The sequence below is a fragment of the Ovis aries genome, chromosome 4, assembly GCF_016772045.2.
Source record: "Ovis aries strain OAR_USU_Benz2616 breed Rambouillet chromosome 4, ARS-UI_Ramb_v3.0, whole genome shotgun sequence".
In the NCBI taxonomy this organism is placed as follows: Eukaryota; Metazoa; Chordata; class Mammalia; order Artiodactyla; family Bovidae; genus Ovis; species Ovis aries.
The window spans coordinates 10693888-10706084 of NC_056057.1; the positions used below are offsets into that span (position 1 = coordinate 10693888).

At 43.9% G+C, this 12197-nt stretch overlaps 1 protein-coding gene across 4 annotated transcripts in view; it reads right to left on the minus strand.

The window, feature by feature from the left end:
- The window catches only part of CDK6 (cyclin dependent kinase 6), a 263408-nt gene that overhangs the window by 11752 nt on the left and 239459 nt on the right, over positions 1-12197 (minus strand). For 3 of the 4 annotated variants that reach the window (XM_042248370.1, XM_027968446.2, XM_012177413.4), the window contains exons 6-7: positions 9577-9627; positions 4547-4682 (exon numbers count right to left, since the gene is read on the minus strand). In XM_042248370.1, coding sequence (XP_042104304.1) covers positions 4547-4682; positions 9577-9627 — 187 coding nt within the window. The remainder of the gene's footprint in view (positions 1-4546; positions 4683-9576; positions 9628-12197) is intronic. The other variant, XM_042248372.1, reaches the window with a different exon arrangement.

Here is a 12197-nt window from a genome sequence, read left to right on the forward strand (position 1 = left end):
ATAGGGGTGGAGGTGGGATGGTTTGGGGACAATTCAAGGGAATTACGTTTATGGTGCACTTTATTTTTAATCGAATGCAACCACTGATCTGACAGCAGGTACTGGTCCGTGGCCTAGAGGCTGGGGACCCCTGCTGTATGTAATCTAGCTTTAACATCACCACAATTATATAGACCTCTCCCATTTAATCCGAGCCCTTGAGTCTTTCACAGCCCTGATTGGATTAGCGATTCCTAAAACTCTGCTGAATACAACTGACCTAGAAAAGTACAAACAGAAAATTCTACACTTAACATCAAGTGAATTTTTGGGTCCCCCCGAATCTTATTTATCCTGAGCTCCCTACCAGTCCATGGATGCCAACCTGTCTTCTGAAAATTAGATCCAAACAACAAGCAGAGGAAGGAGCTTGTTCTACTGTCTCTAATAGCAATAAACATCTTGAGAAAAGCTTTACAAGCGCTGAATTCTCAAAAAGGACAGGAAAGCAGGGGCAAAATTCTTGAGCCTGAGTTCTCTCTTCCCAGAGTCCAAGAAGGAGAAAATTACGTAGTGGCACTAGAAAAGGAAGCCGCTAGTTTAATTCCCAGGACATAGGAAAGAAGGGAAAAAAAGCTGTGGAAATATGTCCAAGATAGAGACATCCCTAGAGGATTATCTGGGAGGAAGCCCTGTTCCCACACGACACTGATGGCTTAGAGCTGGGAGCGTGGTAGAGAGAAGGAGAAATCCTTAGCCTACGGCAGGGCGTGTGTGTGAGAATCTCAAGCTGGAGGTTGTGACACATTTTGTCCTACAGAAATATTGTTAGAAAAAGTGCTTGAGTCTTATTATTGCTGTAATTCAACAGAGCAACTGGCTATTTTGAGAATTAATTTCAAACTCTTGCGTAATAATGTTTCTGCAAAAAAATATAATTTGCTTGCCAAATAATTGACTTAAAACGAGCTTTTGGAATTGCTACTTGACTACTACAGTGCATTTGGATCATTTTCCAACACAAATTTCCTTTCTTTCCTTCTCTGCCTCCATTGGGGGAATGTTTGTTCTATTAAAGTTGGCCTCGGCCACGTAATTTTCATCGGCCAATGGAACATGGACAGAAATAGCAAGGTACTTTTGCCAAGCCTACCTAGGCCGTTAGGGGCATCGTATGTTTCTGCTTGCCCCTCTGGGAGGACCTACCTTCCTTCTATGATGAGAAAAACACTCCCCAGGGAGCCAAAATCCCTTTGGCCTGGGTCCCAGAATGCGACACATGGGGAAGACCAGTACTTGACCCACTGGCTGAAGACGAGTTGTTTTAGATGACTCACAGAGCTGTCTCTGGCAACGTGCAGACCCATGAGCAGGAGACAAAGGTTTACTGCTGAATGCTAGTGAGATATTTATTTTGGTTGTTTGTTATGCAGCAGAAGCAGATGAATACAAGTATCCAAAAAAAAAAAAAAAAAAAAAAGTACGACCTCAGGCTCTGAAAGCAGTTAGATTGCAAGAACTCCAAAACTTCTTTTCTACAAGAGCATCATGTCTGGAGGACGTACCCAGCCTCCAAAGTTGATCACGATGAACGGGGCAAAACTTGTAAAGATATGTAAGTCTGGGTTGCTGAAAATAATTCTTCCCCTGAACCGTCTTGTTACTTCACACTACTTTCCTTACAGATGTACATAAGAGTGTTTATAAATGTTGATGTATATATCCATACACGTATGACTGAAGCATCGTATAAAGTCGACCTTTTTTCAGATAGAAATGAAGGATTACTCTTGAAGCGTTAAACTTTAAAATGTTAATTGTCAACACTTTTCCTTTCCCTTGACCTCCTCCGTAAAACATTTTCAATAGAGGAACAGTAATTTGAGGGTCGCAGGGGCCTCTCTTGTACTGAATGGCCTGCTTTCTCAGCTTTACAGTTCTAGCTCGTGTCCCTCTAAGATGAAACGGTGAGAGCTTTTAGATAGTTCTGAGGTTTAAGGTCTTGGACTGTCCTTTCCCTGAATGTCTGTGCATATTATGCTTCACGCTTAACCCTTAGCTGGTCATGATGTTACTGGCTCTGCTTTTTAAATGTTTTTAAAATTGACTGTGGGCTGTGCTGGGTCTTTGCCGCCGTGTGGGCGCTTTCTCCAGCTGTAGTGCACAGGCTTCTCACTGCGGTGGCCTCTCCCGTTGTGGAGCATGGGCCCTAGGGCATGCAGGCTTTAGTAGTTGCGGCACACGGGCTTAGTTGCTCTGTGGCTTGAGGGATCTTCCCAGACTAGGGATCGAACCCATGTCCCCCTGAATTGATGGCCGGATTCTTAACCACTGGACCAGCAGGGGAGTCCAAGCTCTGCTTTTTATTCCTCTCCTCTGCTCTTCTAATCTCTGCTGCTACTCCTTATCTCCCGACTTCCTTCTCTCTTTGGTAGGTTTCTTTGCTCCTTTTTCGTCTCCTGCTACTTCTTTGGATTAGCACCTGTAGTCTGACTTTGAAAGCCACCACCGCTATCAGGGGACCTTGAATGAACACATGGGATTGTCTGTTATCTTTAAATTTTAAGTTCTTCTCGGTCATTCCTACTGACGTTGGGGCCAGGAAATCTTTGGGGCTGTCTTTGGATGTTCCAGTAGCTGAAACAGCGGGTTACTTTACTTAAAGTTGTTCATCATTGTGACTCTCTACCCAGAACCATCTACTAAGAGAAACATTTCATTCAAAGTTTCTGCTGAAAAGGAAAGCCTATGGTGGCTATATTTTATATCAGGTAGTCCTCACCCCCTCCTAGCACAGCTGACTGGGCCAGGAGTGCAGCTTGGCCTTAGGTACCAACACATACCATGGTTTGGCAGCAAAAGGGTGAGGTGTGCCAGCCAGATTCCTCTCTGTAAGAATCAGATGAAGAGAACAGAGGCAGGGAAAATGCTGGCAGAGGGACTGCAGTGGGAAGGCTCCGTGAATTAGTGAGTTCTGGTAGGCAAGAGACCAGCTGATGTTAAGGGGAACAGACAGCAGGACCGAGAAGAAGCAACGAGGTGGAGTGAAGGGCAGGGAAGAGCAGAATTGGTAAGAGAAGGCGATGCACAGAACAGTGACGTACTCTGGACGGCGCTCCATCTGCAGGCCACCAAAAGCGACCCATCAAATCTCCTTTTCTTAAGGTAATGCAAATACATGCTTGGTTGCATTCTGGGTTAAAGAACGATTCCCCAAACAATAATTACATGAGATTAGAATCAGACCCCCCACCCCCCAAATGAGCTGTGAAATGTAAGAGAAATCAAGGAAGAAATTTCCTCAATAGCAGGTAAACCACTGGGTATGTACGCAGTATACAGTGAGCCTTTGTCTAGGTGAATGTTCTCCTTTCTAATTAATCTATCTCAAAGGATGAGGGCCAAAGTCCTTAGTGAGTGTCTTACAAAGAAACAGCAGGGAGGGAATAGGGCTGTCCTCATCTGTAATTTGGCAGTGGAGGGAACTTTTGCCTAACCATCAGGAAATGAGCTGCCATCAGGTGGAGATGGAGTTAGGGCTTTCACTGGGAAAAATCCATGGCTCTCCAAACAGGCCAATCAATGGCTGTGTCCATACCGAGCTGAAGCATAACATTTCTCCTCGGACTTATAGACTCTTAGGTCTGTACCTAAAATTTGTAATACACTGACAGAATGGGAGCCCTGGCTCCTCTGAGTCTAGGAGCACGTTCTTGGCTAGATATCAAAGGTTGCTCATTTGGCTGGTAAAGAATACACTCATTACTACTCACTGGGTCCCAGACACCAGGAATAGTCCAAGAGGTACATTTGTCCACTCTGCCCTGGTCTCCAAGTACAGGGAATTATGTACAAAGCCAAGTATATGAGTTTGAGTCTCAAACAGGGCATAGACCTTTGTTTTTGGTGAGGTATTTTATATGTCAGGGCACGTTCAATACTTCTTAAATAAATCAGTAACTGGAAGGAGTCTTGCTATTTGGTTCCTTTGGAAAAACATCTTTCTAAAGATGTGCCTGTTTAAGAAGAGACACATTTAAAATGCCAAACAAGCTGCTTAAAGTAGCAGGAAAGTGTAAACAAGGAAACATAATATTTACTTCTACTGAAGCATATGTTTAGACGAATCCAGAGGATTCTAAGGCTGCATTCAAAAGAACATTAAAAAATGGCAGAATGAAAGGGTGTGAATCAGACTCTTTCCCTTTCTATAGGACCTGAAGACAATGCAGAATCAAAAGTCACTAGCTGCCACAGGGGTAAAAATGAAAGCTGCAGAGAGATTCTGGCTCTGTCCTGTGAGGCTGTGGCATGTGAGGCTGAACTGATGCTGTGCCCAGCGCCCAGGGTGGATGTAGGACTTCTCAATAGCAGTAACAGTTCATTGCATATCAATGCAAGATCAATGCGTATCATTATCAATGCACTACCCATTATCATCCTAAGAGGAAAGTGACGTCATTAATCTAAAATGTGTAGGCAATGCATCACCAGCACACTAAAAATATTAGCTGATGAGTTCTATCATGAGCGCAGAGAAGACCAACCCTGCATTGGGTGAACTTACCAGAAGTAGGTCTTTGCCTTGTTCATCAATGTCTGTTACAAACTTCTCAATTGGTTGAGGAGATTTTGAGTGAAAAGCCTGCCTGGGTAGGGCAACATCTCTAGGCCAGTCCTCTTCTCCTGGGAGTCCAATCACGCTACAAAAGAACCACAGGTGAACGTGAGCATGAGCTATTGTGCTGAAGCGATTTTTCTACCAATTCCAGAAGAGGGTGAAGTCTAAGGGAGGGGCCTGGGGGAACTCAGAGCCCCAGGAGCCCACCACTTGTCTGGCAGGACTCTTCTCTGTGCTACTGCAGTACGGTGATCCTGGGGCGGAGGGCAGTCTCACAGGAGAATTATAAAAGCCACTGCGAAGAGACAAACGCGATCACTCCGGCAGCAGCTGTGAAATGTATGAGATCACACAGAAACGGAAACTATTACCAAGAAGCCCAGAAACACTGTCAGACTAGGATCTAAATACTCAAAGGGGACCCGCATGGGCACATCATGTTTTCCTTTATGCCCCAGACAGCTTTTTCTGTCCTGATCAAACACTCCTGTATTGACACACTTTTAGGATGCTCATCTAACATGATTTGTTGACACGTAAACTTGGTTGCATTTTTGGGTTAAAGAATGAGTCCTCAAACAGAAATTACATAGATTAGAGTCAGACCCCCCAAATGAGGCTAAAAGCTATGTTAGTTCTGTGTAACACAAACACTATTTTATCATTTAATATCAAATTTAACTTCTTTATTACATATTATAAATTTCACTTATTTACATATCTTTTACAATTATTTTTTTGTTATTGCAAAGTGAGCAAACAATTCATTAAAAAACCTGTTATCATCTGTTTCCTCTGAGACTCATCCTAGGATCAGAAATGCAGAGAAAGAACTGATATAAAAGCGGCACAAGCTTTGGAAACAGGCAGAACTGGGTTCAAAGCCTGAACTTGCCTTATCGGTAGGTAAGAACAAATTATGTAACTTCTGTGTCTCAGTGAGTCTTTATTTATATGACAAGGATAATAATTTGTGGTGTTAAGGATCAGCAATGATTTCTATAAAATGCACAGCACAATGCCTAGCACACAGGATCTGTCAATATCAGTATCAACGTACTGCGTATCAATGCATATCAATATCAATGCATTACCCACTAGTATCATAAGAGGGAAATAACGTTATTAATCTAAAATGTGCAGGCAATGTGTCGCAACACACTGAAAATATCAACTGATGAGTTCTATGGGTGTGTGACTTAAGGTTCTTCACAACTATTAGTAGGTCTGTGGCCTTATACATTATGTAGATGTTCCTTATAACTTATATACAGGTAGTAAGTAGGGTGGAACAAGGAAATTCGGGGGGAGCAAGAGCTTATATCTCATATAGACTCTGATTAATTCGGAACCCTGGTTGGTGCAGCGGTAAAGAATCTGCCTGCCAATGGCAGGAGATTTAAGAGATGCAGCTCAATCCCTGCGTCAGGAAGATCCTCTGGAGAAAGAACTGGCAACCCGCTCCAGTATTCTTCCCTGGGAAATCTCATGGACAGAGGAGCCTGGTGGGCTATAGTCCGTGGGGTTGCAAAGAGTCGGATACAACTTAGCGACTAAACCACAACCGCAAGAAAAATTAAGAGTTTAGCGGACAGAATATATGGTTATTCAAATACTGAGCAAACTCTTCAACTACCGTTAGAAATGGTGCTGCCTGGCATTATGGTCTTCTTGGCCAGTACTTACTGGGCCTGAGAGGCCTGGGTGGTGGTGTGGTTGGGGTGTTCTCCTGAATGGGTCTCCAGGGTGTAGGAACAGGTAGTGGTAAATTCCACAAGATTTCTGCAGGACTTTGTTTCCCTTCTCTTACCTCGACAGAGCCCAGGTCACAGGTCTCTCACCTGGGAAGAGCAGACGCCTGCCACAGGGTGTCTGGTCAAAGTCACTGTTACCCAACCCGTGTCAGACATACAGGGAGAGCCAGGTTACAGAGGCAGATAGAGAGACTCACAGACACAATTACTGAAACAGATGAAGGGAAACGACAACTTGAGCAACAAATTCAATAGCAAGGTCTAGAATACGAATAAAAAGAAGACAGCGAGAATGTTACCATTAATTATTAAAAAAAAAAATGTGTGTGTGTTTGGATAGAATGGGACAGGCAGAGGAAGAACAGAAGAATGTTTACTAAATAACTTTAAAACATTGTTCTTTCTTTCATTTTTGGCTTTTTGGCCATTTTTATGTCAATATTTTTGTGTACTGTTACCAGTTACCTAGAAATCAATTATAACAACTCTTAGTACAAATTGAAAATCTTTTTTTATTTGCAGTTTTGAATATATTTATGTTGAGTTAAATCTGGCAATGTTGGCAGCTGAATGCCAAAAGTTCTCAGAAAAACAGTGTCCCAAAATGTATATAAATAACTTTTAAAAGTGTTTTAAAATCTACCACCTCCTGAGACATATAGCTTAGATATTATTATTTTCATTATATAGGTGGGGAAACTTAAGATGAGGAATAAAATGAACAGTTAAAGCCACACAGAGAGAGTTCAGTCCAGAGGCTGGAGAGAGCTTACTCCAAATCCAGTATTTTATTTCCATTTTACTGTGACTCTGCTCTTAAAAATGCTCTAAAATGGCACGGATTAAAAGCACTCAGTTTCACTTTCAAAGTACTTGCTGTCCTTTGAAAGTATAAATCTTCCTAAACACAGAAAGACTTTTCCCCTTAAGAGAATGTGAATATGGCTTCCCTTTAAAATATATTCAGTTTAATATCTATTATGAACTTTTATGGTCCATACATGAGTGTTGTGAAATTCTAATAGGTCCATTCAAAAGGGCTTGCATCGAATTTCAGTATTTGGATCAAGCTGAATATAAGCCTTAAAAGTTGACATTTGTATTGGAAAGCACAAAACCTATAAAAGTGAAAGTCGCTCAGTTGTGTCCCAACTCTTTGCGACCCCATGGACTATACAGTCCATGGAATTCTCCAGGCCAGAATACTGGAGTGGGGTAGCCTTTCCCTGCTCCAGGGGATCTTTCCAACCCAGGGATCAAACCCAGGTCTCCTGCATTGCAGGTGGATTCTTTACCAGCTGAGCCACAAGGGAAGCCCACAAAACCTATAAATGGCATGAATGGCTGGGATAGAAATTATTTTTCAAGTACTTCAAAGGGACACTAGGGTGCAGCATTGTCCCTTTTCTCTATGCCAAAGTAGCGAAAGCCTTCGGAGGAAACTGAACAGAATTACAGTGACGCAAGGCCAGAAATCAAGAAGTACAATCTAAAGGCACAAAACGTATCGAGCGTCACGGCTTCTTTTCTATGGGCAACCGAGATCTCAGGCCTTTGCCAGAAGTGGAACTGGCTTCAATCAAATGTGTCTGTCAGAGGTTCCTTCTGGTCCATCTCATGGGCTTCACGCACTTGGGGCACCAGCAGTGTTAAGAAGGGCGCTGGAGGCAGACAGAACACCCAAACGGGGTCAGCTAGAAAAAGCACGTCAAGGACTTCGGGGTCTGGCAAGCTGGCTTCAGTCAAGAGTGTTCTTACTTTTAACAGGAGGGTCACGGGTAGGCCTGACTCTCACGGTTTCCTCTTCACGATCACATGCACGCAAAACATACTCAACAGGGATAGGAAAGAACAGATGGGAGTTCATCCCTGAATGACCGGAGAACCGGACATCCAGAAGCAGAGTCTCGTGCAGGTTTGGTCCTGAGTTGGTCCATCCTACAGAGTGGACAGTAGCAGCGGCAGGGGCAGTCGCTGTGGTACCTGTCCTAGACCTGGGAAGCCCCCAGACAGTGAAAGGAGCGCATGTACTTTTCAGGCCTGAAAGCCACTGGGTCTGACACTCAGCAGTGAGGTTGGCACTCGCAGAAGCCTGCTGCAGCTGCTTCTAGTCACCAAAAGAACAAACTCAGGTTCCCGTTTTATCCCAAGTGTCTTCAGCAGCTATGCACGAGACGACAGTGTTAAAATATAATGCCTTTTTATCAGTTTTGCAGCCTGAATATCATAATAACCATGGGGATTCCTATCAAATGGTACAGACCAATGACTGGAGCTATTTTTGGTTCTAGAACTCCCATTTCTTTTCTTGTCACTCCAGTCCTGATGGAGCTCGGCAAAGGATGCCCTATTGCATGCTCTGGGAGAAGAAAAGCCTCTTCTTCACATTCTAGACACACAGAAGCATCCACAGCCTCACATGCACAAACACGCAAACACATATTGCCACTCTGAAAATCATCAAGAAGCTACGTCACAGACAACTGGAACCAAAGAATTCGAGCACAAGGAAGGACCTCTAAGTGTCACTTCTCAGGTGAAGAAGAACAAAAAGATGAAACAATTAATGAATTACAGCAAGAGCCAGCATTCTTACAAGCATTTTTTATGTAACACTGGGCACCAGGTAAGTCCTCTACCCAGTGTTCGAAGTGATCTTCTCAAGACTGCATCGCTCTTTAGCCACAGATAGAGGAATGGAACCTAGGATTCTTATTTCCTTTTTCAGTGTTTCAAAGAAAAATCAATTGAGTAGCAGACCATCCTTTGCCCAGGAAGACAAAACCAAACAATGCAAAGCCAACCTGGCTGATTACAGGATGTTCAATGGGGACACGAAGCCCAGTGAATAAGGATGGGTTACTAGGCTGCGCGCCCCACCCTCTGATGGTGGAAGCATCTGAAAAGACCCCAAGCAGACAACACAACAGAACTAAAGAACGGGAGCTCAGCCAAGCAAAGGGGAGCTGCCAAAAGAGCCACACGAGCAACACACAAGCTTCCAGGGCAGAGCAGTCAGGCCACACGTCATGACGGGCTCTGCACGAAACGGCACGTCTACCACATCCCCACTCACCACACAAATAGTAACAGTGTCTGCAGCAGCAGCTTGGGAAAGGAGAGACAAGAGATAAACGTATTATATGAACGTCAGAGGAAGGTCACCGTAAATGTTCTAATGCTACAGACACGGGTGTAAAATTAATTACAGGTACTACTTACTCCAAGATTTTTCCTAGCTGGTCGACATCTGAACTTCCACGAAAAAGAGGCCTGAAAGAAAGACAAACGTTAAACAAGGAGTTTTCTCCGGTTACAGTTCAGTCCTGTTTGTCCTGATGATTATTTAACAGAAACCAAAATATTCTTTGGGTGGGGAATAAGTAACCTTTCGTAAATGAAGGATTTTTTTGCATTCTCCTTATGGTAAGGATTGATTGTGAATATCTGGTGGTGCCTCACTCCCATGCTGGGTATCCTTTTTTTTTTTTTTTTACTTGTTTATTTTTAGTTTTGGTTGTGCTGGGTCTTTGTTAATGCGTGCGGGCTTTCCCTGTTGTGGAGCACGGGCTCTAGGGTGAAAGGGCTTCAGTACTTGCAGCACGTGGGCTCAGCAGCTGCAGTGCACAGGCTTAGCTGCTCTGCGGTATGTGGGAGCTTCCCGGACCACCGATTGAACCCATATCCCCTGGCCTGGCAGGTGCATTCTTAACCACTGGGCCACCAGGGAACCCCCTCCTGAGTATCCTAGTCTTAGTCACTGTAACAACACTGCCACCATCATATACAGGCCCTGGCTTCAAAGTTCTGTTTAACTTTGGGATCGGATGGAACCCATCACTATCTTAAGTCTCAAACCAGAGGTATATGGAATTCTTTGAAATTACTCTTGGTCAGATCCTTCTCAGAGAACCCTTCCTTTTTCTGTAATTGAAGTACAGTTGATTTATAATATTAGTTTCAAGCGTACAGCAAAGTTTTCCAACTCTCTCTCTCTCTCTATATATATGTATGAACGTATGTATGCGTGCATGCTCAGTCGCTTCAGTCATGCCTGACCTTCTGTGACCCCAAGGACTGTAGCTCTCCAGGCTCTTCTGTTCATAGGGTTCTCCAGGTAAAAATACTGGAGTGGGTTGCCATTTCCTTCTCCAGGGGATCTTCCCAACCCAGGGATCGAACCCGGGTCTCCTGCATTGCAGGCGGATTCTTTTTTAAAAATTTCATCTATTTATTTTAATTGAAGAGTAATTTCTTGACAATATTGTGGTGGTTTTTGCCATACAGCGACATGACTCACACATGGGTGCACGTGTCCCCCCAACCTGAACCCCTCTCCCACCTCCCTCCGCACCCCATCCCTCTGGGTTGTCCCAGAGCACCGGCTTTGAGGGCCCTGCTTCATGCATCGGACTTGCACTGGTCATCTATTTCACATATGGTAATACACACGTTTCAATGCTGTTCTCTCAAATCATCCCACCCTTGCCTTCTCCACAGAGTCCAAAAGTCTGTTCTTTACATCTTTGTCTCTTCTGCTGTCTTGCCTATAGGATCGATGTTACTGTCTTCCTAAATTCCATATATATGCGTTAATATACTGTATTGGTGTTTCTTTGTCTGACTTACTTCACTCAGTATAATAGGCTCCAGTTTCATCCAGCTCATTAGAACTGACTCAAACATGTTCTTTTTTATAGCTGAGTGATATTCCATTGTATATATGTCCCACCACATCCTTATCCATCTGTCTGCCGATGGACACCTAGGTTGCTTCCATGTCCTGGCTATTGTAAACAGTGTGCAGGTGGACTCTTTCTCGCTGAGCAACTGGGGAAGCCCAGCATGTATATAAACATATATTTAAATTATTTTCCATTATACCCCACTCCAGTACTCTTGCCTGGAAAATCCCATGGATGGAGGAGCCTGGCGGGCTGCAGTCCACGGGGTCGCGAAGGGTCGGACACGACTGAGCGACTTCACTTTGACTTTTCACTTTCATGCACTGGAGAAGGAAATGGCAACCCACTCCAGTATCCTTGCCTGGAGAATCCCAGGGACGGGGGAGCCTGGTGGGCTGCCGTCTCTGGGGTCGCACAGAGTTGGACACGACTGAAGCGGCTTAGCAGCAGCATAGGTTATTACAAGATACTGAATATGGTTTCCTGTGGTATACAGTAGGTCCACATCTATTTTACATACAGTAGTTTGCATCTGTTAACCTCATACTCCTGATTCATCCCTTCCTCCTCACTTTTCCCCTTTGGTAACTAAAAGCTTGTTTCCTGGTGGAGTGCCTTTCTTTAATATCGCTCTGTCATCACAGTACTTCCTCATGGTCTCTCCCCTTCCACTTGTCTGGAATGCTGCAGTGGGCCACCTATGGGGCTGTTTTTCCTGATTATACCACATCCCTTTCTCCCAGTTTTATGACAGCTAACTATCGCAAGTTCAAAATCCTAACTCTGGGCTTCAGAGGCAATCGTGACCACGCAAGCCTCATTATCTCATTACCGAGCATTTAACTGACAACTCACCTGGGGACAAGTGAACTCACTTGGGGACATTTCTGGCACTTTCTTAAGCAGAGAGCAGGGAGTTTTCTCGGTGTGTCCCCTGACCTTTAACCCTGAACCGGTGTCCAGTTAATACACACTTTATTTTACATATCCTATGGTACACACATGAAAGTTCCCTAACTCCTGGTTCAATGAATGACACCAAAAGGTATTTCTCAACAGCCATGTGTTTTTAAAAATACGTGCTGCCTATTATCAGAGATATTTAAAAAATATTACATATCAATTATAAGGCCTTAAACTGGACCTCTTAAATATTTT